Raw genomic sequence first — 26066 nt, forward strand, 5'->3', positions numbered from 1 at the left:
AATAATAAGGTAGGCAATATTGACTCCTCCCTCAGCATAACTTGACCCATTTAAACTATTCATACTTTTCTATGTTCCGATCATTCAAGACTTTTCATTTCTTATTAATAAAAAAGCATAAAATTGTCCAATTAAGTTAGGGTTAGGGTAAATATATATTTACAATGACCTCCAGTTTCTACGTACTATTCTGCGGGGGTTTCAAATTCGTTTAAGCTTGCATGGAGGAAAATCTCTTCCCAAATGGATCGGACCAATAAAATCATTTATATAACCTTAAAACAACAATTTCAAATTTATTATTGTTTTTGTAATACAAAATAAAACAAGTACATCACATTAATAATAAAATATTAACATTTCTTTTAATCATAATACATGTATGTATTTATTTATTTATTTTTAATTACTAAATTCAGCTCATTTTTCTACTTCACAAAATCATTTCACTGGCCGTTTTTACCCATTTGTGGGCCAGAACCGGCACGTTGACTGAAATAATCCCAATTTCAACATATCGATCATTCTATGTAACCAATCTCATTCCATATGCTTCGATTTTTTGATATCAGGTTTCTCACACATCTGCAGAAATTTTATTTGGTCGTTCTAATGGAACGGAGTATGTTTTTGTAGATCTTCCTCCCACGATACGAGGAGAATATAAGAGCATAAACTCAAGATAATCAAGGGGAAGATTGCAGTCATTGCACTACTCAAATCGACTTAAAACAGTACATAAAGCACTGCTCCCAACTGCATGAGTTTTACATTCAGGATATCGAGCGTAATGACATCCCTCCCCTCCACCTCATCAAATGGCGCCTGTGTATCTTTTATCACGCTAGACCGGGTAATATTGTCTCCATGTGTGAAAGCGATCAGTCAAACCTGTGTGTGTATATACTTGTGTGTTTTGGAGGTAGCCCCCGGCATCTTGTTGAAAAGTCAATGACGTTGCCTCTCTTTGTGCAATGAGCCTCTCCACACTGACAGACACACACAATCACACAAACACCCCAACAATCTGTCTCTCGACGTACCCTCCCCGCCAGCGACAACAGTTGTAAACAGGCAGCTGGGGACGAACAAACAGCGTCTCGCTTGTTGTTGTGTGTTTGTTGGAGAGTGTGAGCGTGATTGTGCATGTTTACAAAATGGGATTCCAAACGAACCCCCGCAGCCACCTCCGAGCGTTGACGCCTCTCGTCTATTAGCTCATCTGTGGCTGTCCCATTACGGAGCGCCGCTTTGCTTAAAAACGGGAGACGTATTTGCTTAGCGTCGCTTCGTTAGCATCATGAACAAAAAAAAATCCCAAATTGGGATTTCATTTCTTTTTAATTCTAGTTCCACATGGATCATTTTGTATTCTCTATTTTTCTGACCTTAGGTCCATCCACTACTTTTTTCCCCTTAATTTGCTTAATGCAGACCTGGCCTATAAACCAGCGGACCGGCTTTGTTGAAAGTTCTGGCAAATGCCCAAAACGATTCTTTTATGCACTCCGAGTTGTTTTTCTGGCAAAGTCTTGCCTTGCGTCCAAGTGCACATAACTCGGAGTGTCAACAGAGAGGTCAGTGGAAACCACAAATTGCTCATATAATGCAATGCGAAACAATGACGGCTCGTTTGTTTTTTACTATCACGAGCTGAAATGTTTTTGCTTTAAAAGGCTGTCCTTGATCCACCCCTAACCTCTCGTGAACATGCCAGAAAGCTGCTATGTGGCTACAGATCATTGCAATAAGCTGATTGTCATCATTAGGGAGTTTGAAAATCATCATTATAAATGTATCTTGATGGGCTTTCGTCGTTGACCACTGCTTCAGCCGCCATGCCCTTCAACTGATGAGGTTCTTGGCCTGTTCTTGACAAGGTCCTACCAGTGACTTGCTGTGAACAAAGTTTATATCTTGCGCTTCCTCTCATGAAGCCAACCTTGCTACCAAAAATGTATATTTTGTATAAGCTATTTTATTTATCATGCATTTTTTACTAGAGTCTTGGTTCGGGTAGGATAACGGATTGAAGGTCAGCCGGTTTACCTCAAAGTTCTAACATTTGACTACTGTAGTCCGCAACATTGTAATTAAGCGGTCTCAATTACGGGGGCTATTTCCATGCTTAAACAGACATACGGTCACCAATAAAAGGGAGCAAATTTAATTTTCCCTGAATGTTTTATCGTTCCCAGTGTATGTACTGTACATAATACGTGATATTCTCTGATTGGTATACTGCACATATAGTATAATGTTCCCTGATTGGTTTATTGTCGTAAGCGTATGTATTACATGTTCTCTTTCCCTTATGTCCCTTTGTCAGTGGGAAATGGTCTGAGAATCAAGGAGAAGGATTTTCAATGACGCTCAATAGCGATTTTAGGTCTCATTGCACACACAAGGCGCACGGGATTGTGGGGTGCAATGTCAATTTTTGAGAAAATTAAAGGCTTTCATCCCTGCTTTATGGTATGGAAAAAGTGACCCGTATGGCCTTCTGGTATGGAGTTTGCATGTCGTCTTTGTTCATACCTGGGTATTCTCTGTGTATTTTAGATTCCTCCATTTTTTTAGATTCCAAATAGCGTACATGCATGTACTGCTTGATTGTTGGTTTAGGATTGAACAATTAGGTAAGAGATGTGATTCCCAAAACTAACACAACTCATTAAAGTACAGAGGGTGCAATCTTCGGGCCTGAGTCGGATTAAATCAAGATAAGGCATGTGTCATATTAGATTCTACCTGTATGATAACCACAAGCAAAATTATCATCGTGTTGAAATTACCGGTTCAAAATGTCATTTTTTGAAATATTTGGGTGAGTGAAAATCTCATATTTCCATCCATCCATCCATCCATCCATTATCTAGAGCAGCTCGTCCTCTTAGGGGTCACAGGCTTGCTGGTGCCTATCTCAGCTGGGACACCCTGAATTGGTTGCCATCACACAGAGACGAACAAACATTCACGCACTCAATCACACATAAGGACAATTCAGTATATTCGATTCACCTGCCATGCATGTTTTTGGAGCCTGCGAGGAAGCCGGAGTGTCCGGAAATAACCCACGCAGGCTAAGGGAGATCATGCAAACTCTACACAGGAAGGCCGGAGCCAGGTGGATTTGAACCGGGACCTTTGAACTGTGAGGCGGACGTGCTAAACACCAAATATATGCTGAACACCATATTTCCATTGAATGCAATTTATTCATCTTTTATAAAATATTGACTATTAGTACATCAAGAAACTTCAAAATGGAAGCTCGTTGACTCACCTGTGCATAAAACAAATCCCATTGTGCCTTGTTCAGATGTGCCATTAAAAAAGAAAGAAAACAGTGACAGGTAGTATTACAGTTATTGAAATTTGTTGATAACTGTGGCCAACTGTCAAACCGGTTATTGGCCATAATTTTTGAAGACTAACTTGCGAATACAAGCACGAATACAAATCGTTTGGTAAAGTCATTTAGGATAAACTACACCTCTCCCACAACATTAATGAGGACATACACGAGCTTTCGCTAGCACGCATCATCCATCGGAAGTCTTTTATCTTGTGTGTACTTAAAGCAAGGCTTGCTTGGGTGGGTGACTAAGCGGGGACAGCGCTCACACCTGAAGCGCATCGGCTCTAACAGCTACGCTAACACATAGGCGGCCTCTTTCTCCCCCCCGCGTCAGAACAATTTTTGGAATGCCTGTTGAAAACAAGAAAACAACCGTCAGTCCTGCTTTGCTTCCACAATGCGCCGGTTGTCAAGAGAAGCGGCAGGTTTTAAACACCTTCCACCGCCGCCATTTCACATTTGCTTTTGTCACCGCTCCAATGCCTCAGAGCAGAAAGTCTTGCTGGATGTGTTGCTTTACTCTTATTGAGGATCGTGTTTCACTTGTCATCATGGTCGAAATCTATGATCAAAGCTTTTGGCAAACATTTTATGCAAATTTTGGTATTGAGAGTGGCTTTTTCTCCCATACTATAGGTGGCAGCAAATGGACTCAACATCATAAAAACAAACACTATTCTATCACAGAGGTAGAGAATCCTCGTCGATTCAAATGATCTAAAAAGACTCCTCATCTCTCCCCAACGTGGTGCTCGCCAGGAGTTGTTCACGGTATTTAGATAACGGTATTCCTTTTCAGACGAATCATGAAGGTGTTTGTACTGGCAAACTCCCATAAGTAATAATTTGTCTGCCATATTGTCCGTTCGTAAAAAAATGGTGTTGTTTTTAACTTATTTATATATATATATATATATGTATATATATATATATATATATATATATATATATATATATATATATATATATATATATATATATATATATATACACACACACACTGTATTTTTCACACTACAAGGCGCATAATTTTTTGAAAAAGCTGATGGTGCACCTTATAATTAGGTGCGCTTTATTGTATGGATCAATATTGAGATTGGGATTCGTAGATGGGGAATGAACTGATAAAGGAAGCTTTACCTGTTTCTTTTGTATGTTTACAGTAGAACAAGCTTGGTCATACTGACATTGAGTTATTATGCTATTGAGAGTTTAGACTTATTATTAGAGTTATTATGGTTTTTTTGAGTTTCATTGAGTATTACTATATTGTGATTGAAAAAGTTTTAAAATACAGTATATCATTAATTGAGGGTGTGCATTTTAATCCAGTGCACTTTATATATGGAAAAAGTTTTTAAAATATGTAGTTTTTTTATTATTAAAAATAAATAGTTTTAAAATATCTTTGAGTATTACTATATTGTGATTGAAAAAGTTTTAAAATATATCATTAATTGAGGGTGAGCCTTATAATCCGGTGCACCTTAAAGTGCGGAAAATTTGGTGTGTGTGTGTGTGTGTGTATATATATATATATATATATATATATATATATATATATATATATATATATATATATATATACACATTATAGTACATTTAGGAACGGATAGACTGTTAAAGCACCACACTGGTTTGAAAAGCTTGATGGACTTCACAACAGTTGTGCAGCGGTGGTCAATTGAAATGAAGGTTGGAGCGGGAGCCAAGCCTGTGGCAATCACATACAGGTCAGCAATCTACCCGCCGCCAATGGGCCATGTACATCTTTGTACGGTAGTGAAGTGACAAAGATATGCTCTTGTTTTCCCTGAGGCTTTACCTGCTGCAGACTTCATTTTTGCTCGGATTCCCTTCCCAGACGCGGCAAATGGCAGCGACTTTAAAGCAATAACAAATAAATGTTCCATCTTGACCGCTACAAAGCCGTGGAGTTGTTTGACCGGAATGGGAACGTATCAAACCAAAGCTGATCGGCGGTATCGGAGCAATTGCAACCCTAATGGCGGCAAATAAATGGGCTGTTGGAGGAGTAGAGTTCATAAATTTCAACTCATTTGATGCAGCGGCGTAGCACTCTGCAGGCTAACAGCTTCTGTCAGCAGCATCACTTTAAACAAGTTTGCGGCAGCCAAGCAAGAGCATGTAACGCAACATCTTTACCAGACTCGTTATAAATCCCTCACTCCTTTGCCTCCGTCTCCCTTCAAGTCCAAAACCCTCATGTCCGTCCACTCGCTCTCATTCACCTTTTCCTCATTTGGTTTTAATTGCCTCGTTTCTCCCTGCCTACCTTCTCCCCTCCCCTTTCCCCGTCTCATCGGATTTTCTTCACCCGGGCTCGGTGTCTGCAGCCTCCCGGCCCTCCCTTCTCGCCGATCCCCCTCCAGCGAGGCTCTGCTCTACTCCCCGTCATTTTTTTCTCGCTTCTCTTTCTCTATCTCTTTCGGTCTCACCGTCCTGGGATGAGAACCTCACACGTGGCTTATTGATTTTTCCAAGCAGATATTAGAGGGAGAAAACTGGAAGACTTTGAGAAGAAACAATACATAGGCGCGCATGAAAAGAAAAATGACTATGCAGATGATAAGGCAAAATGATACAGCGGAGAGAGTGCTATGATCAGTTGGTGCAGGAGAGGGTGGAGGGAGTGCGCCTGTAGATGGCAGAAGAGAGCTTCATGAAGCCAGCGCTCACACATACACACACACACACACACACACACACACACACACAAACTCTTGCGTCCATTAACCCCCTCACATTTGCGCCGATACACCTGTTTGGCTATTCCTTGATGAAATTCTCATTTGAATGAGTCTCTGTCGCATGCATGCATGGATTACATGAGAGATGCATGAATGAATGAATCAAAAGCAGCAGCAGCAGCATCAATAATTTATATCTCTAAAATGATTACATCAGGGTTTGAAACTGACTGTCATCTTGATTGGTTTAACTAATGATGCCTGAAAATATGGCGTCTTATTGTTAGTTAACAGCTTGATTCAGTTATCAGTCCAGTTGGCTTTCCAGAAACTACAGTAACTCTTGCTTGTTTTCTATATAGGGAAGTGGTTCTCAACTCTTTACAGTGATGTACCCCTGGAGTATAGTAATTTCAACCACATATCCTTAAAAGCAGCCTGAGACAATTTTGGCTCTAAAAACAAACAAAAAAAAAAGACTTACAGCAAAGAGCTTTGACCTCCGTGTCTGATTTATTAATGTGGAACATTTTGTCACTAATGACATTGTGCACTATTTAGCAACTTGTTACAATAAATTTGCTCTCGATTTGCAAGGAAACCTAGTCTTCCTGTCACATTACAACACATTAAATTAGATTTGATGTGATTTGATCGCACTTACCCGTTAAGGTGCTGTGATTTACCCCAAGGGCTGCTTGTACGCCCATTTGAGAATCACCGGTTTAGCCTTCAACAATTCTGGTAGAGATCTGAGTGCCAAAATGAATGCGGTTCAGTCGTGTACAGAGAATGCAAGGTTTAGGACAGAATTGGCGTCTTGTGGCCAAAGTATCTGTCATTCTATGTTAATTGAAATGTGCCATCATTACAGCTTGAAAACACTACCATAATTACAATTTTTATTTTTAATTTTTTAAAATTTCAATTCAATTTTTTAATTACAATCACTTATAAATGATACAATCCAAAAAATGAATAATAGCTGAGCAATTGTGACCACATATTCTTACGTTGCTGTGAAAACTAGTTTTTGGAACATCAAAATTTGTTTCGAAACATAGGCCCACATCTATATTTGTTTGTCTAGATAACGTACATATGGCACTAGTGGGAGTGTGTAAAATTTTATGAAAACATAAATGCGGAACATTTTGCCGCATTGGGTAAAAAGTAGTGCCCTCTGGTGGACAAACTTGAAAGTGCTTACAGCTACTATGATGTTCTGTTACTACATTGGCGATGTCGACTAGTTAATCAGGTGCCACTTGTAACCTAAGTCGTTTATTAAAGGACTCCCTGTATTCAAGTGAAGGATTAAGGAGGAAAAGGCCAACAAAATAAAACTAAATCACACTATTTAATTCTTGTTCCTGTCATGAAGGAGCACCGTTATCTGGATAATGCAGTCTTTAATCCTTGTCATTAAAACTCACCTTACTACCCAGAAGGCTCTTTCTATACTTCTGTTTGAAAATCCTTAATCACTCATCCGCGAGATCATAAAAAAAAAAAAAAAAAGGCAACATCGTCCCCAAAATGTCTGTAGCGACCTTGCAGGACAACCGCATGCCATGCAGCGAGTAACGGATGGTTGGAGATGGCTTTTGATGTGACTGCCTGCTCGCAGACTCAAATGCAAAATTGATGTGTGTGGAAAGAGGGATACGCAAACAACAGTGTATCAACAGTGCATGCAAAAAATAAAAAATCTTGAAAGTAACCCCTCGGGTCATACCAGCAACAGGTGCAATGCATTTTCTTCCTTCAACCTCTGTTGAAAGAATTTTGGTTTCAAATTAGGACAAAAAAAAGATGTGTGCAGAACTTTTTTTTTTCCCCCTCTCAAAAATATTGAGTTTTCTCTGCTCTCTTAAGGCGCATTTTTTCTCATCGCTTTTTTATGTTGCAGTATTTGACTTCTGTAAAATGTCGTTGATGGTAGTTTTGTTATCTGCTATTTAGCTGGATTGAGAGTACAAAAAAAAACAACAACAACCTCAAAACAAAGGCATATAGTCAGGTGAAACAACAAACCCATAAAAATTGTTTACGAAATCCACCTGACTTTGTGGTGTTGTAGAAATTGATCCAATGTTGGGGAATATTTTGTGGGCTGATCTCTTTGACCTAATATATTGCGTTGGATGAATAAACAAAATGTTGGGTTAGTCCCTTTTTGACCCATTTTGGGCAATTTTTGCCCAGCTCTTTTTTGAAAGTGCAAATTATTATATATCTTATATATTATATCTTATATATTATATAATTATTATATATCACATTTCTTTTTGTGCTGTTTGACTTAGCATGCTCTTAATGATACTAAAGATAATAATATATTATTTCTAAATAGTTATTTATATGAACGTGAACTACTATTATCAAGGTCCATGTTCTAAAATTCTGGCCGTCATTTTGTGAATGATGCTTTAACTCAGGAGTTCTCAAACCTTTTCTAACCCTCAAAATAATTAAGAAAGTAAAAACCTCCAATGATGGGTCAAGTTCATTGATTTTTTTGAGTCAGGAACCCCTTTTAGGCGAGCACATTTTCCAGGGACTTCCATTGCAAATATTTGTGAAAAAATAAAATAAAATAAAAAAACATTTAAGACATAAGGGGCTTTGTATTTCACCAACATATTAAATTTGACAACAAGTATATTTTTTACTCGTCAGGCATAAATTCTAGTGACTTAAATCATTGATGATGACATGGATTATGTGGATCTATTGAAAAATTTCAAAGTTATTATGTTTTTAAAAATGTATGGTTGAACTGATTGCTTTATTAAAGACATGTATAGTTTTTATTAATTACCCAAATTATTTCACAGACCCCCTGCAGTCAGGCCACGGACCCCACTTTGAGGACCATTGCCTTAACTAACTAACTTTGGGAAATAACACGCTTTTACAGAGCTTTACCAGGATGAGTTCTAAACTCAAGTATAGTCACTGATACTTATAATACAATGTAACCACTTCCTGAACCCCTCATTAAATTACTGGCAATTTATAATCTTGTTTGTTTCTAGTTAGTTTCTAGTTCTTGATCTTAGATATGCTCCAAAAGAGCGGACAATTGTAGAGCGGCAAGTTGTGTTATCTTGAAATTTGGCCAGGTATCAGCCTGATATTTGGACAGTGTTCCCTCACCACTTTGCGCTTCACTTTTTGTGGCTTTAGTAATTTGCATTTTTTTTTTTTTTTTTTGGTGCATCACAGCCATGGCCCACCCCTGACCAGTGGTCACACCCACGCACGCAGCTGGGGAGCTTCAGTCGCCACCGGCAACTCTCAAACTCCGTTTTTCGATTGACTTCATTCCACGAGACGAGGAAGAGGACAGTCGCGGAGTGATTTCACAGAAGCTCGATCCATGCGCTCTGTTTTTTTCCCTCGCTCCGGAGTGGTTTTAATCACGGAGCCGCTCAGGCTGCGACTCGCGTGCCAGTGACGCGCGTGACTTACGACGCGGGAGCTTCCGAGGAGCACTTGAAGGCAACATCTCGCACCAGTCAGGCAGCCCGCCTCACTTGCAGGAGGAAGACGAGACAGAAGGATGGAGCGGGATACGGCTCCTCTGCTTTCAGACTAGAGGGATTTTTGTTCCTTTTGTTTACCAAATCCTGGGGGACAACTTGAACGTAACACGGCAAGACGATTTGACGCTTTTATTTTTTTTTGGGGGGGGGGCAAGAAAAGAGTGAGCCCGATTCTTTTGCGCCACAGCGGCGGAGCAGGATGCAACAATTCCCGCATCCGCACTTGAAGAGAAAAGAGTAGAAGAGGCTGCGAGGGGGTTAAGAACGCAGAAAAAGGATCTATTTATTCTTTTTTCTTTTTTGAAGGAGGGGGAATACCAATCATCCAGGGAGCTTGGATGCATCGGAAAGGAGAGAAAAAAAAAATGTGGATTTGACACGCCAAGTCTCCCTCAACATTGATGGCTGATTTACAAGTCACTTCTCCTCTCACCGCCGAGCGCTATATGATGGATTTATTTAGTCTATGTTAGACGGAGGAGGAGGAGGAAGGAGAAAACTCACGCGCCCCCCCACCCTCACCCCCTATCCTCTCGCCTATCTCTCCCCCTCCTCCCTTCCTCCCCCTTCTCCCCTCCCTTCCAGTGTTCTGGATGTGAAGCAGCATGCGGCCCGGTGAGAGCTCAGAGGGCTCGCGCTCACCTCGCCGCGGAGGATGCGTCGGAGCCCGCGCTAGCGGCACAGAACGCCGTCTGATGGAAGAAGGCGGCGGAGGAGGGGGACGACTGATGAGCATGACGGACGAAGGGATGACGGCGCGCTGTCTCCTGTGGATCGTCGTCTTCGGCTCGCTCTGCACGCACGCGCAAGGTACGGCCGGGAAGGGACGCACGCACGCACATGCAGGGTCGTGGCACTGGTTGAGCCCCCCCCTCCTCCCTCCCCACCCTCACTCCCCCACAATAGCCACCATCCCCTATCTTTGCTTCTTCTTTGATGTGTATGCAAGGAGTGTTCGGAATTGAGCTATTGAGCCGTAGCTGCTTCTTCTTTCTTTGCTCGTTTTTCTGCCTCCCTCCCTCCAAGGCTTCGTCTCAATACAGCCATTGAGCCGGTAGCCAATAAATATTCTTGCGGTAGCTCTTGGGCTGTGGCGACGTGAACGTGAGCTGATTATTCCAAATTCTGAGTCTGCAAGTGTGTGCATGTGTGTGTGTGTGTGTTGTTTATAGCAATCATCTGCCAGCCTTCCTTACGCAGCACTTTTGCTCCAATAGATAAAGCACAACCCATTTCATTCTAAATTCGTTATATAATGAACAGGGTGCTCCCCCTCCTTAACCCCCCCCCCACAAGCCTACTGTCCCCCACCTTCCTCTCCAACTTTAATCAAATGTTAAAATATTGACTGTGGCGTAACATCACCTGGTCCCGATAACCTTAACAAACTCACAGGATAATGAGGAAGATGCAAGGGGGTGTAAAAGAGTAGACTGCCGGCTTGGCCCGACTTTGAGAACTTGCCAGTAGCGGGTGACAGAGGAGGCGGAGCTTGTGCAGGAAGTGGGTAGCTGAAGGCTAGACGCCGCTGAGGAGTGTTTGTCACTGTCACAGCCAAGTATAGGGCGATCGTTTGGAGGCTGGCTGAGCCAAAAAACGAGATGGAATTTCCCTCGGCAAAAAGAGTAAAATCGGCGCACGCAGGCGCTCGAAAGTAGTGAAAAAGCTCAGCTATCGACAGTTTGTTCACTCATTTACTGCCATTGGCAAATATGTCTTCCGTTTGTGCGTTTGATGTTACTCTTGTGTAAATTTCAAGCTTGAAACCAGCTTTACTTCTGCACACTCACCAGTAGATGGCATTGATGCCCCATTTTTGATATGTCAATGGGTCTTGTCAAAATGCTCTACAATGGCATTCGATGAATTAAAATGGTCAAATAAGGCAAAATAAAAGGGAAAAAAACATTTTTAAGATCTTCAGCAAAGCTTGGTTCGATTCACCATGTTTGCTTTGACATTCAGTGATTTATAGACCAGTAGCACAATTTCAAACAAGATACAAGTGTAACATGAATTGAATTGCTATCATTTAGTGATATATATAATATAGCTATCTGTCATCTGCATTAGCATTCTGAAGAATTTGACTCAAGGCTAGCAGCTAAAGAGATTTAGGTCTAAAGCTTGAGGATGCATAACATGGCCTACTACAGGTATACATTGACTCTGAATTCTGTTTATTTGCATCACACCATCATATTACCTTTTTTGGTTAATGGTAAGGCAGAGCACAGATGGAGACCTGACTCCCTCTGGAGCTCTAGGTGGGTCCGCAGGTTCCTACCACCACTCTTGTCACGACGCTCCAAAGCTGATTGGAAAGGGGGAAGAAAAAAAAATCTTGGGGCAGATTCAAATTAAGATGAATAAAATGTCAAAGGTAAATTGTGAAGTTGGTAAATAGAGAAGCAGCCAAGCAAACAAAATCCATTAAAACGTTGAACAAAGAAGAGATGAAAAATGAAAAGCGTTTGATACTTGATGACATTTACTGACATTTTGGGGAGACCATGGCTCATAGTACAAAAGCTGGAATGATTTTGGCAGGAGTTGAATAAATGTAATGGATAGGCAGTTACAGTATATGGAAAGTGCAGTTCTCTTCAGAACCACAATGGGGCCACTTATACAGACCCTTCCAAAGCTCAACAATCCAACATTGGATCACAACCAAAACGCACAACTTTATAGGTAACGATCTGATGTCTGTATGGGCGTTTGGCTCTCTTACAACTTTTGAAGTATTTTTTGGCAGATGCACAAACTCACATGAAATTTCAAAGGGATCTGGGTCAAATAGTTTTTGCCTAATTGTAATTTGTTCATTCTAGTGAAAACATAACTTATTTGGCAATGATAATGAGGGATAATGATAGAAAATACACAAAAATAAAAGTGAAAGAAGAAATCCAAACCTTTCTTAGGCCTTTCCATCAATTCTCTACAGTTAATAATAGTCATTAAAAGTAGTCATTTTTTGTCAAATCCAGTCAACAAATAGCCTGGCCATAACAAAAGTTATTTTTTTCCAATGTGATTTCATAGTTATCCAATTTATATTGTAAATGTTTGAATGCACAAAATATTCAAATTCATCTTATTCATTCACATGGAAAATTCTAAATTATGACACTGTATTCAAATGTGGTTCTTCGGAACAGTGACAGGATTCTGTTGTTTAAAAATTTAGTTTTTTTTTCCTCTTGGCTTGCCTTCATATTGCCCCCACCTCCTCAAGAGGCTTCATTTACCACAACGCTACATCGCACTTGCACACCAGCAAGTCAACCCCCACATCTTTCGCCGTCCACGCTCACGTTTTCCACTCTTGTCCAAAGCACCAACAAGATGGTTAAAAAAAGGATCATTTAGCTGTGATTATTAGTCCTGGTTTCATCCCGACTGATTCGTTTCTGGCACAAGGCCAGAGTGAACTCACGTGGCTCAAAAGGAGCGTTTCAATCCACATTTACGAGGGGTGAAAATGCACCGCTGCGTTCTTTGCAAACGTAAACCGATTGAAACTTAGCCGTCATCCACGGGCGGGTAATTCAATGCAAGTCGTCGGTGTTAAATTGGACGGGCTGTCAGGCGAGGCGAAGCGCTCCTGCTGGACGGCCTTTTTGCAAGCCACGGCCGGATATCGAAGATTGATTGGCGCTCGGCGCTCGCTTATGAATCATTGATTGATGTCATCCATTAGCATGCCATTGCTAATCATTTACCTTTTTCATTTTATCGGTTTGGCGGGGGGGGTCACTTCTTGGTAATAACTTCTCTCGGTAATGGATTGCTATTCTGCTGTGGAATGATGGCTTATGAGCCGGGCACCAAGGCAAAACATGATCATACTTTTAGTGTTCTTACAAACACACTTTGACACACACATCAGCATACACTTAATTCCACGGCTTATGGCTTGCTAGCTCCGAGAGGGAGATCATATACTGTAAATAGTGACGCCGTGCCGAGGAGAAAGAGACACATGGCGCAGAGGGGGGAATTGGGGGATTGTGAGGCAGCCTGCCTGAGGAGGCCTGCGTAATATACTGGCGTGTGAATGTAACGGCCAGCGAGGAGGCGTTCATGATATTAACAACAGCCTCCACGCTTGTGACTGATACTCTTCAAACATCAAGAGGGTTCCTGCTTTTACACAGATGAATTATCCCTTTAAAGTCAGAAGTTGACACATGAAAGAGGGTTAGAAGGGGGTTGATGGAAAATGGTGGCTGAGCAAGCTGCCGTACCATTTCTAATCTATCGGCGTCACGCTCCCGCCGAAGGATTGGATTCAGTTGGGGGGGAGTTTAAAGATCCGTTGAAGATTGATCGATTGAACTGATTTGATCGTTGCGCTGCATCTTAATGTGCAGCACTATGTTGAATCCCCAATAATAATCAATAGGTTGGGTGTTCTGATGGACTGAAATGTGATTCAAAGCACTGAAACCTTCTCCAAGAAACTACGTCCCGTGAAATGCTTTTTTTTAACCAAGTACCACCTCTTCAGTGCAAAAGTGCTGTGCCATTTGTGTTTGTTTTTATTAAATTTTGGAATGACATTTGTTATTCATCAATATTGTCAAAAATGACAATATGCATCCTCCTAAAAAGCAAAAATGTAATATGTCCTGAAAAGTCACTAGGTACTCATGTTTCAATAAATTGGACCCTAATTTGAAAGGGAAAAAAGAATGTTCTGTTCCCATCACAATTGCAAAAAAAAAAATCAAACTATGGATGAGATTTGCTGATAACTGCAGAAACCCGACTTAAATCTCACCTACCCCCAAAGTAAGTTGTAACCCTATTTAAAAACTGCTGATCCATACACTTGGTAATCGATTTAAGTCTGCACACCCAATACCAATAATTTGATATTTAACTTTTAAAATCAATAGTTTTCTTGAATTAGTTTTGAAATGGGCGGGGCTAGAGTGAAAAATCTGTGAGATAGGTGACATTCCATTCTTGATAATTTGCCACGAAGCATCAACTTTTCCGCCGATCACTTACTATTTCCTGTCAAGTTTTGTCAGTCACAATCCAATGTTTCCTGCCACAGAAGTATGCTTCTCAGTGTCGGTGATCGAGAGACTCACAAACTTAACTATGGATTTATGATTCTTAAACCACTGTATGCCTAAATTATCCCTGTGGATGCTGACGTTCCAGCGTCTCGGATTTGAGATCAGCACAGCTTTTGGATAGAAGCTTAAGATTAGGTGCCAAATCTTGGCTTGCCACGTCGATTATGAGGGAGAGAAATGCTAACACGTTGGAAATTGGACAAGTTTCGGCTTCTTTCAGTTGAACTAAGTACGCGTTGTGGTTGGTTGCAGATTTGTGTTTTCTAATACTGAATTAGATCTGGGGGCGCTAGCGCACAACTCAGGACATTTTCAAGCCTTTCGATGACTTCATTGAGTGGCTTAGCCTGACTCCTGTAATGCAAAGTTCTTGCTATGCATTGTGGGACTTGTAGTTGAACTAAGTGTTGCGGGAAAGTTTTTATTTTGTTGCAGGTAAGCGCTTTATTTCATGCAAAGCATAACATAGCTGCATATTCTCGTCTGTGAAATCTGCAGCATTGAATGAGCTGTTAACATATATATATATATATATATATATATATATATATATATATATATATATATATATATATATATATATATATATATGTTTATATTTATTTTTTTTGTTTTGTTTTTGTTTTATACATGTAAATATACAAATGTATGGATAGGGCTGATGCCACTAAACATTTTGAGGGTTTATAGTTGACGATGTTATCACCCTTCAGCCCAAGTTGGGTGATAATAAAGCCAGGTTAGTGAAAAATCCCTAGACACCGATGGGTTAAGAAGGCATTTCCATGAGTGATCGGCATTTAAAAAAATAGATTTGCCAGCAAAGCATATCTTATCCCTTTTTAGTCAAAAACTAATCATTTTGCAAAAACACCCCATATTCTACTGCTGATTACTTCAGAACAGTAAAATGGTAGGAACAAACTTTTCCAGGTGATTATCTTCCATGCTCTGAAATGGCTGGCAGTTTGGGAGATTCAGCTTTGAAAAGAGCTAACAAATGAATGAATCAAAGTGCCGTTCAACTGAGGGGGTTACCCCAATGGGGATAATCCAAAAAGTGGTTATCTTTTGAGCCGGTTTTGCTTTTAAAAACCATGCTTTTCTGAAATTAATTTAACTTGCTCATTCCCTTCCTTACTTTCATGGGTAAGACTTTGCTGATGGAGAACATTTTTCTAAATTGATATAGCCTACGTGAACACATGTAGCTTTCTTACAGGATTAAGATCTTGCCAGATACAAATCTAAATTAAATTAGCCCTTGTAGCTTTAAAAAAAAAAAAAAATCATATCTCTCAGGTTTCTTTGGATGATGGCTTCCTTTGATATTAGTGATGAGAGAGTGTGGCACCTGCAGTCAGTACATTTGATTTCTATTAAAAGTCAGTGTCCATTTTTAATCTCCAAGAATTTTTTTAAGTGAGTAAAATGGATATATTTGGCCTTGTTGTGTTGTGGTCCTACAAGATTGACAAATTTCATGACGGTAACCAAAATCGGATTTTTGGATTTGGATTTTTGGACACCAGTTTTCTTTATGCGGTTGTCACTTTCCTCCAAGGAATTGGGCCTTTTGACGTAGTGTGATGTCGTGAGTAAAATGAGTATAATGCTAATTCCTACTAAGTGACTACGCAAGACAAGGAAGCTTCCCCCAGGAGTCATCATGAAAAATGGCAACGATTTAGAGTGAACAGGAACAGGGTCAGAGAGAGTCCACTGTATGAGTTATTTAATTTTTTTAAACCGCCACCACATTTTTGCCTTCAAGGTGGTCATGTTTCATTATCTGAGTAGGATTTTGCAGAAAACGGTTTTTCGTTAAGGGACAAGGCATTTGACTAGCAATACCATTTTGGGAGAGAATATAGATAAGTTATTGCAATATAAAAGACAAAACTTTAACTCATTGAAGTCACATGACTGGTACTGGTGGGACAGCAGAGTTGCTTGCATTGAACATTACATTTTCTGCACTATAAGGCGCACCCCCAATTAATGACATATTTTAAAATATTTCCCATATATAAGGCGCACCGGATTATAAGGCGCACCCTCAATTAATTACATATTTTTTAAAAAATTCAATCACAATATAGTAATACCCAAAGTAATAACAATAATAACTTCAATAATAACTCTCAATAGCATAATAACTCAATGTCAATATGACCAACCTTGTCCAACTGTAAACACACAAAAGAAATAGGTAAAACTTACTTTATCAGTTCATTACCCATCTACAAATCCCAATCTCAATATTGATCCATATATAAGGCGCACCTGATTATAAGGTGCACCATCAGCTTTCAAAAAAAAAAAAATTAAGGCTTTTAGGTGCGCCTTATAGTGCGGAAAATACGGTACTTGCAATTAGTCTATCAGAACTTTTATTAATTTTCTAAGGGAAATTCAACCTGTGGAATGCAGGAATCAAGATTTTGTTGAAGAAACTCCCATTTGAACATGAGTCTGCTTCATTTCAAATGAGTCGGTATGAAAATAGAACAATCTCATAGTGGGTGAGATATTACATGAACAAACACGCCCGCGCGCTTAATCTGACAGTCTTTCGTAGCCACGTCATTATTTCAAAGGCGGTAGACCTGACTCGAGCACGATGTCTTCTGTGTGCGCACAGAAAATTTTAAATATACGAAAAATATTCAGGTCACATTAAGATAGCGCATCCCTGAGGGCGTGACTGCAAACTTGCACGCAAATGCATAGGGGACAGGAGACAGTGACTCCGTGATGGGAAATTAACATAGACAGTTTCATATCCAGCTGGTGCCTCTTCCTGCTTTGTGCATGCGTGCATGCATGTGCACATTATGAAGGTATTTTGAGTTCTTCACTGAGTAGAACCAAAGCCTTGAACTTCAGCAGGTGTTTGCCTGAAGATGTCGATGGGTACGGAAACGGAAGAGAGATATATTGATGTGTGAAGGGTCAAAGGTTGGACCCTCCGCTGACAACCGGAGTGTGTCACTATCGTGGTTGGTGGTGTCCTTGCCTACAGTAAAACCTACCCAGTCCTAATGATGCCGTTCTCCCCCCTTCTTCAACCCGGTCGAGGCAATACATGACAAGAATATGTTCAAGACAGTCCGGATGTGAAACTGTAACGTCTTCAGGTATGAAACAATGCCTATCTGTGTTTGTTGATCAATTTGCCGCTCCGTTCTGGAGTTGGGATCCTGAGGCAAATTCATCGAATGGCGGGCAATAGAAACCTATGGTAATTAGCCAATCTGTGCAAAACATGAAAATTGAATGTACATAATCAAATATATATACACGCACACAATATGTGTGTGTGTATATAGTCCTAAAAACATTCATCTGATGCACTTACTTGAGAAATTATGCCACTCATAACCCCATTTAGTAGGTTTGGTGGGTGACTGCCCCGACTCTGAACCGGTGTAAATGGACCGTATCAAGAGAAATGTAATTTAATTCCTAGATCTTCATCATCTATTCAGATGATCATCAGGCCAGTGTTCACTTCACTATGATACAAGCTAAACATTAGATGAAGCTTTAACTGCATTGGAGCCAAAAGGTCTACACACTGCTTTTTTTTTTTTTCGTTCAAGAGTAGGATAATTAATGTTGCTTAAATACATCGAGTGTTTTGATTGAATTTTGACAAAATAGTTCATTATTATTAGTAATAAAGGTTATAAAGATTATATGTTTCTAAAAATTGTTTTTGGTGCATCTAAGCACCACCATTCTATATTTCTCATATCAGTGATAGTTATTACCACATCTTAGGTTTCTTCTTTTTGGTCAATCTAAGCAGCACCATTCTAAATTACAGATAACATTCCCACGCCTGGTAATTTTCACACTGTCTAGTTTCTGTTGTTTCTTATTAAATTTATAGATTTTCATTTGTTTACTGATTTATTCATATTTTTATTTATATTCAAACACAATTATTATTAATTATAATTCTTTTTAAGTTTAAAGATAATAAGTTTCGTATTAATGCATCTTAGCGCCACCATCCTAATTTACGTATATCAGTCATAGCATTACCACGCCACAAATTTCTTGTTTCTGTTGTTGCATAAAGATGTTCCACAAATAATCCAAATCCTACCGATAAAGTCATCCAAAAGGAACAAGTAAATCCTCAAGTACTGCGTGCGCATCCTATGCCGGTCCCTGCTGCCATCGTGCCATCTTTGGAAGGCTTCCTTCTGCGACTGATGGTGTATTTTCCTTTCCGGCTTTTTCCTTTTTCCTTCGTTTGGAGACATTTTGTGTTCCAATGCCATGCGCCGCTTTCTGTGTGTGCTTGCACTTGGTTGCCAGCGCACACTCATTCCCCCTGCAGGCCCTGTCAGCCTGTTTGGAGGTGCACTCAGCTCACAGCTTGAGGCCGCCGCTGTCACCTTCTTACCTAACATCCCCTCTGTCTTCTTTTGGATGGGGTTTAACCCATCTGCGTCAGGACACAGAGATAAATAGTCCTTTTATAATAGGATTAAGACCAAACTGTGGGTAATTTTACTGGCAGTAGTTGAACGGAACGTCCATCTGTATGACACTCCCAGGTAATCACATTCTATAATATTAGAGATGGAAGAGTTATTCGAACGACAGCTAGGCAGGTACCCCTTTGTGAATTTTTTTTTCAGCCTAATTACCGTTTATCTTTCAAAGATTTTTGCAGTGATGTCTCTAGGAGTATTTTATTCATCAACACCAATAGATAGATTGTGGAATATCTGTTGTATTGCGTTACTAATGAGAATGCACATCTGTGTAAATCGGAAGTAAATAAAGGCAGACAACATTGCTAAAAACACGTAATATTGCAACATTGCGAGTTACTGTCATATGATTTCGCATCAAATCCTCTCATGTTCCATTTAACATGCTCTTAATTTGAAAAGAAAAATATCCTAATCCTGTCATGGCATTACAAAGCAGTAACTTATCTTTTCTGATACCTGCAAAAAACCTGTTAAAATCTCAGGCAGATACTGAAATGTGAGAACAGCTTTGCTCCAATCCTCAGAATTTTTTAAAACTGTTTTTAATTGTATTAAATTAAATTTGCAAACCTCTCCTCACCTTGAAAAACGATTTTCGCTAATTTTGTGTCATGTGACCATCCACATCAGGAAACAAATCATTTAAAAAAAATGCTGTCATCAAGAAAAAAATAAAACATTTTTGAAAGGAGGGATGAAAATTGATAAAACACAAGAACATTTTGATTAATCAACAAAAATATAGACAAATTAATCAATGATGAATATAATCATTACTTGCAGACCTAAAAAATTTGAATAACTCTCATTTGTTTAGTAAAAATGAGTTTTTTGTATTACTGTGAATTCCCAACGGTTGAATCACCTGTGAACATGATTGGAATGTGACCAAACCATTTCAAATTCTTACAACAGTTGTTTCTAAGTGCATTTTGGCTACCACAAATGTTTTCAGGGGGCCGAGTTTTAACCCAAAATAAATGTGTCATCATCACAGCAGACGGGCATTAAATGTTTCGAACCATAGTTTGAGAATATTTGGCAGACACAGCCATTTTATCGTTGGAGTGTGAAAAAATAAATATGCAGTGTTTAGCTGCAAAATAGGCTGAACTAACAACCAGAAGGTCAGACAATTATGTTATTAACATAAATGAACAGCTGCTAAATTACCACCTAAATGGAATTCTTGGCATTTGTTTGTGCACACGCCTGTCCCAAAAGCTGCTTTTCACCCCGCCCCCAATGTTGTCACCCTTCACGCTCGCCATCCCGCCTCACCTGCTCGCTTGCGGGTCAGCAGGTCAGACAGCAAGCAGATGCTTTCACGGCGTGACTCCAGCCAATGCTCCTGTTAGCTCATTTCACACACAAGCAGTGTGTCCTAGCGCTTTTACGCGGGAGTGAAAGCTAATTGTTTAACGGCACATCGTGAGCTTTTTACATCACAATTTGTGCCTCCGGGTTGGTTTTCTGCAAAAACAATTGTCATAACTGAAATGTGTTTATGTCGTTGGCAAAGCCTACCGCGCCGTGCACTTTTTCTTCGCGTTTCTTTCAGTGCCAGTGTTTCCTCCACATTTGATGGGATTGTGCGCGTAAGAAAACAACAGCAACAAAAGCATTCAAAAGTCTCTTTAGATTCGAACGTGAGCCAAAAGATTTAGTCTCCCTTATGTTGTTTATAATGAAGCTCCAACCAAACAGCTCCGTTTTCCAGCCAGTTTTCATTTGGTAATTGGTACGGCATTTATAGTCGGAACACAAGTCCAAATGAATCCACATTGTTGCCATCATAAAAGTGTAAAGCAATGTTGTATTTTTGATAAGAAAAAGTCAGTACTGACTTCAGCTGAAAGTCTAGCTAGTGGATAATGTAGCGATCTGTAGCTTCAGTAATTGTTTCTTCCTTGTCAAGCGTCACAAATAGATGAACTCAAATGCATGAAAAATGTTACATTTAATAATTATTATTTAAGAATTTTAAGTCGATATTGACTCCAAAAGAGAATCAGTGGGAATGCGGGCAGAAAAGAGAAAGTAGCAACCTAGCTAGTGGCTAACATACCTTCCTGTAACTTTTAGTCTTTTAGTCAAAGACACAAACAGTGTACAGGCAATATTTTACTTTTAGAAAATGTCAATACCGACACCAACTGAGAGTCAGCGGGAATTAGGGGAAGCAAAAAAGAACAATATAACAACCTAGCTAGTGGCTAACTAACTGCCCTCAGCTTCATTGTTTCTCCTACTGAAATGGAACAAACACTGTACAAGCAATATTCTAGTTTTAAGAAATAGTCAATACTGACACCGACTGGGAGTCAGCGGGAATCCGGGATCAAAAAGAACATAGCAACCTAGTTAGCAGCTAAAGTAGTAATCCAATGATTGTTTCTCATTGTCAAGCGGCACAAACAGATGAACGCAAATAAATGAAATTGGTGGCAAAAGTTCCATTTAAATTTGTTATCTAATAATTTAAAGTTTATACCAACTAGTTATAAATCAATGGAAATGGGGGGAGAAAAACAAAGTGGAAAACTAGCTAGTGGTCGACAAGGCTACCTGTAGCTTCATTGTTTCTCCCTGTAAAGGCACAAACCGTGTACTAGTAATATCTTAGCTTTGTTAAGAAAAAAAAATCAATACTATGACTAGTCAGTGGGTGGGTGCGGGGGGGGGGCAGAACATAGTAAACTAGCTAGTGGCTAAAAATCTGTCATGCTAAATCCGTCCCATGCAGAAATCTGCAAAGTTCAGAACCTTTAGCCAGCACTTCACTTCTGCTCCGTAATCTCCAACCATCAAGACATTGAAACATTTGCATGGTGAAACTATTTGGGCATCTTGTGAGGGGGGGAAAAAAAAAGAAGAATCTTTCATGCACAGATGCTTTAAAAGCTCCTATATTTTTAATATTTTGTCTAAAATTGGTTAGATTTGCTGCAAAAAAAAGTGCATTATTCCACTTGCCGCATTAGACAACCCAAATTCATCCCCGGATAAATCACAAATACTAAATGTCAAAGCCACTTTCGCGGTGCCGCCACAATCTGGTGGAGGTAATTTACTGTATATTCTCAAACACAACACAGAGGAAATAAAAAGGCTGCTGCTTCTGCTCGTCAAAATCCCAAATACCTGGTTGCGGCTCAGCACAAATGACTTTGCCGGATCAAAAGACGGCGGGCAGATAAGGAAGGGGGAAATAAAAGGATTTGAGTTGGACTTAGAATCCATTCAAGCGGACGGGGCACTGGACTCGGCTCGTGTCACTCGGGTCACGTCTTCTTTCCTGCACACGTTTTGCTTTTCATCTCTATTAACTGAACAAACAGGGCAAAACAAATATTGAATCACTTCAGCTGCCCTTTTTGATAGTGTTTTTAACAATTTGAATGAAATGTATTTACTGTAATAAGCACAAAATATCAGCGCAATTGAAAACCTCTTTAAAGGGGAAATGATTGCACTTTATCATTATTTAAAGGTTTTCTTTTTTTACATTTCCAGATATCAATTGCGCTATAAAATGGACAAAATAAGTCTAAGGTTCAAACTCTATTTACAAGACGTGAGCAAAAACCAACAAAAGATATTAACAAATGTCACAGTGAATTGTCCATCCATCCATCCATTTTCAATAGCCGCTTCGCATCATAAGGATGGCTGGCTTGCTGGTGCCTATCCCAGCAGTCTTCTGGCACCCAGGACTGGTTGCCAGCAAAACGCAGGGCACACAGCGACAAAACCCTAACCACTTAGAGGGAGACCAAGCTCCCCAATTTTTTTTATTTTTTCTTAGTTTTTTTTTTTTTTTCCATTTACGCTCCCAATCACACCTAAGGATAATTTAAAGTGTACACCTGCCATGCATGTTTTTGGAATGTGGGAGGAAGCCGGAGTGCTTGGAGAGAACTCACACAGGCATGGGGAGAACATGCAAACTCCACACAGGAAGACTGGCGTGAGCTGGATTTGAACTCGGGACTCTGAACCATGAGGATGATGTGCTAATCATTCTTCCACTAAGCCGCCTACTATTATAACATTTATTCATAATGTATTTCATATCATAGAGGAAAGAGCATTTTCACATCCGAAGGCAGCACTTCACACACATTTTACTTTTCCCATCCATATGTGTTCAGCGGATACATTGAGAAACACAAATATGCCGCACCCCAAACACTTTGGCAAATTCACTGAGCAATCAAGTATGTTCTGCTTATCAGAAGCTTATGCTAATCTCGGCCATTTGAGTTTCCAAATCATGGGCGGGGAAACTCCATGTCTGGGTCGTATTACAGAAACTTGTGACAATCCATCAAAATTCAGAGCAGCTTGCTGACAGAAACGTGCGTGGAAGGCAGCTGAGCAAAGAGTTGTGCGATTTACACACTTTCCAATTCTCAGCATACAAGTAATCTATTTTCCATATGCATCTCCCTGCCTTACCCAAAAGTGATGGCCATACACAGTAATAACACCTCGTGAAAAGCTATACCTTCTGTTGCAAGGTACTTTATTGGTTGGATTGTCTCTTGCTTAGATTGTGCTCTTGCTTAGAAGCAATTTCATTAAAGGTACTTCTCAATAGACCGCATGCTGGATCTCATCGTGTTCATCGCAACAGAACACAATTTCGGGGACATTTCAGTGAATGAGATGCTTCCTGTGTGCGTCTCAATTGCAATCGTTGACTTCAATTTGGGCCTCGATGCCAGTAGATAGACCCGCAATGTCTGAGAAAAACAGCAAAATGGCAGAGATTCTGAAAACAAAACACACATAAACATAGTCTGTCACTTGTATATGTGTCACTAGCAAGTCATTGACTGTAATTGTTCAGAAAGTGTTAATTGTTGCTCGGGGAATTCATTTAATTCACACCCATAGGTAGCTGTTGGCAAAATCGCAAATAGACCCGCCACTATGTTCACAGACATGCCAAATCTTGTGATATCTAAATACATTTTTTTTGTTTCTCTGTTTAAAACAAATACCAATTTGCCAAGTAAAATCAATGTTTATACTGTAGCAGCTTGGTGAATTAATATTAAGTATTAAATGGTGGTACAACAGCGTGTAAACAGTGTTTTCTTGGACAATGCTACACAGTAATAATCCTAAATAGATTTGAACCCATATATTATACGCTAACCATTATTGTCACCAGGATACCTCATTTTTAAACACCAATTCCTTTTCTACTAAGCATCATTAATGTGGGATGAGGGTACACCCTGGGCTGATCGCCAGCCAATTACATGGCAAATGGGGTCACAAAGTGTTTGGGGAGCAGGGCCCAAAAGCAAGACTCAAAAGACAAAATCCCATTCCAAAAGCACACTGTTTAGTAAGCAGGCTGGACTCTAAACAACAGCAAAGGCACCAGCAGCCCAAAACGTGAGTCAAAAAGGCAAGGTCAACAATCAAACACAGCTCATTGTGAGCCGGTGAACAAGGAATGCTGGAAAGAGAGGACAAGGTAGAACAAACTAGTGACATGTGTTTTTTTTTTTTTTTTTTGGAGGGGAGGGGGGTGTTCATTGTTGTACTCATTCATCATCAATGATTGCTGTTGACGGCAAAGATCCATGAGAGTCTTGTTGCATTCTCTATTCAAGACAGATAACTCTTTCACAACCAAAAACGTATTTACGCATCTTTATAGAGCGCAATAGTCCATCCACTTAATTGACGGCATGGTTTTTATTTTTATAAATCTTAGGGTAAGATGTGGGACGGCAGTATTTGTCAAATAGAGGGGCGGGCGCAAGGCGATGCGGGGGGGGGGGGGGGGTGAAGTGTAATTGTGATTAAAAAAAGGATTGGCATCTATTTTTTCCAGACAGTTACATCCACTTGGGTTTTTTTTTGCTTAGAACAAGCGGTGTTAATCTCATTTTCGCTTTAGCCTTATGGAAAAAAAAATCTATTTCCAATAAACTCATAGCATGTATTTATATTTGCAAAGCCTACAACAACAACTTCAAATGTATTAGTATTTTTATTACTGTCCATATAGTATAATCTCAACATCACTATTTATTATAAAACATTAACATTACAAATAACAATAAAACAGTTGAAGTTTTCTATTTATTCAACAATTCAGCTCATTTTTATCCTTTAAAAAATCATATCGTGGGCCAGATTAAAACCATTTGTGGGCCAGAACCGGTTCGCGGGTCGTATGTTTGACACCCTTGGCTTAGGCAAACCTTTAACCTGTATAAATCTCGTACAAAAAAAAAAAGTAGTCAACAGTTGAAAGTTTTTTTATATTGCTCTTTCCTTGTGTCTATGTTAAAAAGTATGCAGTATACAATAATGTCCGCAAAAAACTAGCATGGATTGAAGTGGCTGCGTGGTAATAACGGCTCACTCCACTGGTTTATTTTCGGCTTAGCAAGAGAAGTGGCAAATCTCCCAGTAATTATAACTCGAGCAACCCTGACATTTCTTCCGTTTTTTTTCATTCTTTAACACCAGTCTCCCCCAGGTAAGTGCATGTATCTCTGTGTGAGTGTGCGACGGCCCTTTTGTCTTACGGGGATGAAACAGCTGGGTGCGCCTTGCTAATTAACTCGAAAACCTCATGATTACCGTTCGCTGGTGCGCTCGAGCTGACAGAAGGAGGGAGAATCAGGAAGCCCAAAGACAGGAGTGCCCAAGTGGGACATTTCACATGGACAAATGTTTATTTGCTGCTATAGTGTACCAACGTCATTTCGTGATTCATCTTTCACAGCCTCTGAGCTTTGTGCTATATTGTAGAGGGACACACTAAAGATTTCCTGTGTGCCAAACAGACAAGTTGA

The 26066-nt window shown here is 39.8% G+C and overlaps 1 protein-coding gene across 6 annotated transcripts in view; it reads left to right on the forward strand.

The window, feature by feature from the left end:
- Window positions 1–9731: 9731 nt before the first annotated feature.
- csmd3b (CUB and Sushi multiple domains 3b) overlaps window positions 9732–26066 on the forward strand; it is a 343211-nt gene continuing 326876 nt past the window's right edge. For all 6 annotated transcript variants that reach the window (XM_088404543.1, XM_088404544.1, XM_088404545.1 and 3 more), the window contains exon 1: window positions 9732–10433. In XM_088404543.1, coding sequence (XP_088260669.1) covers window positions 10229–10433 — 205 coding nt within the window. In that variant the 5' untranslated portion in view covers window positions 9732–10228. The remainder of the gene's footprint in view (window positions 10434–26066) is intronic.

Source organism: Hippichthys cyanospilos, chromosome 21 (assembly GCF_059441005.1).
Source record: "Hippichthys cyanospilos isolate Australia breed blue-spotted pipefish chromosome 21, RoL_Hcya_1.0, whole genome shotgun sequence".
NCBI lineage: Eukaryota > Metazoa > Chordata > Actinopteri > Syngnathiformes > Syngnathidae > Hippichthys > Hippichthys cyanospilos.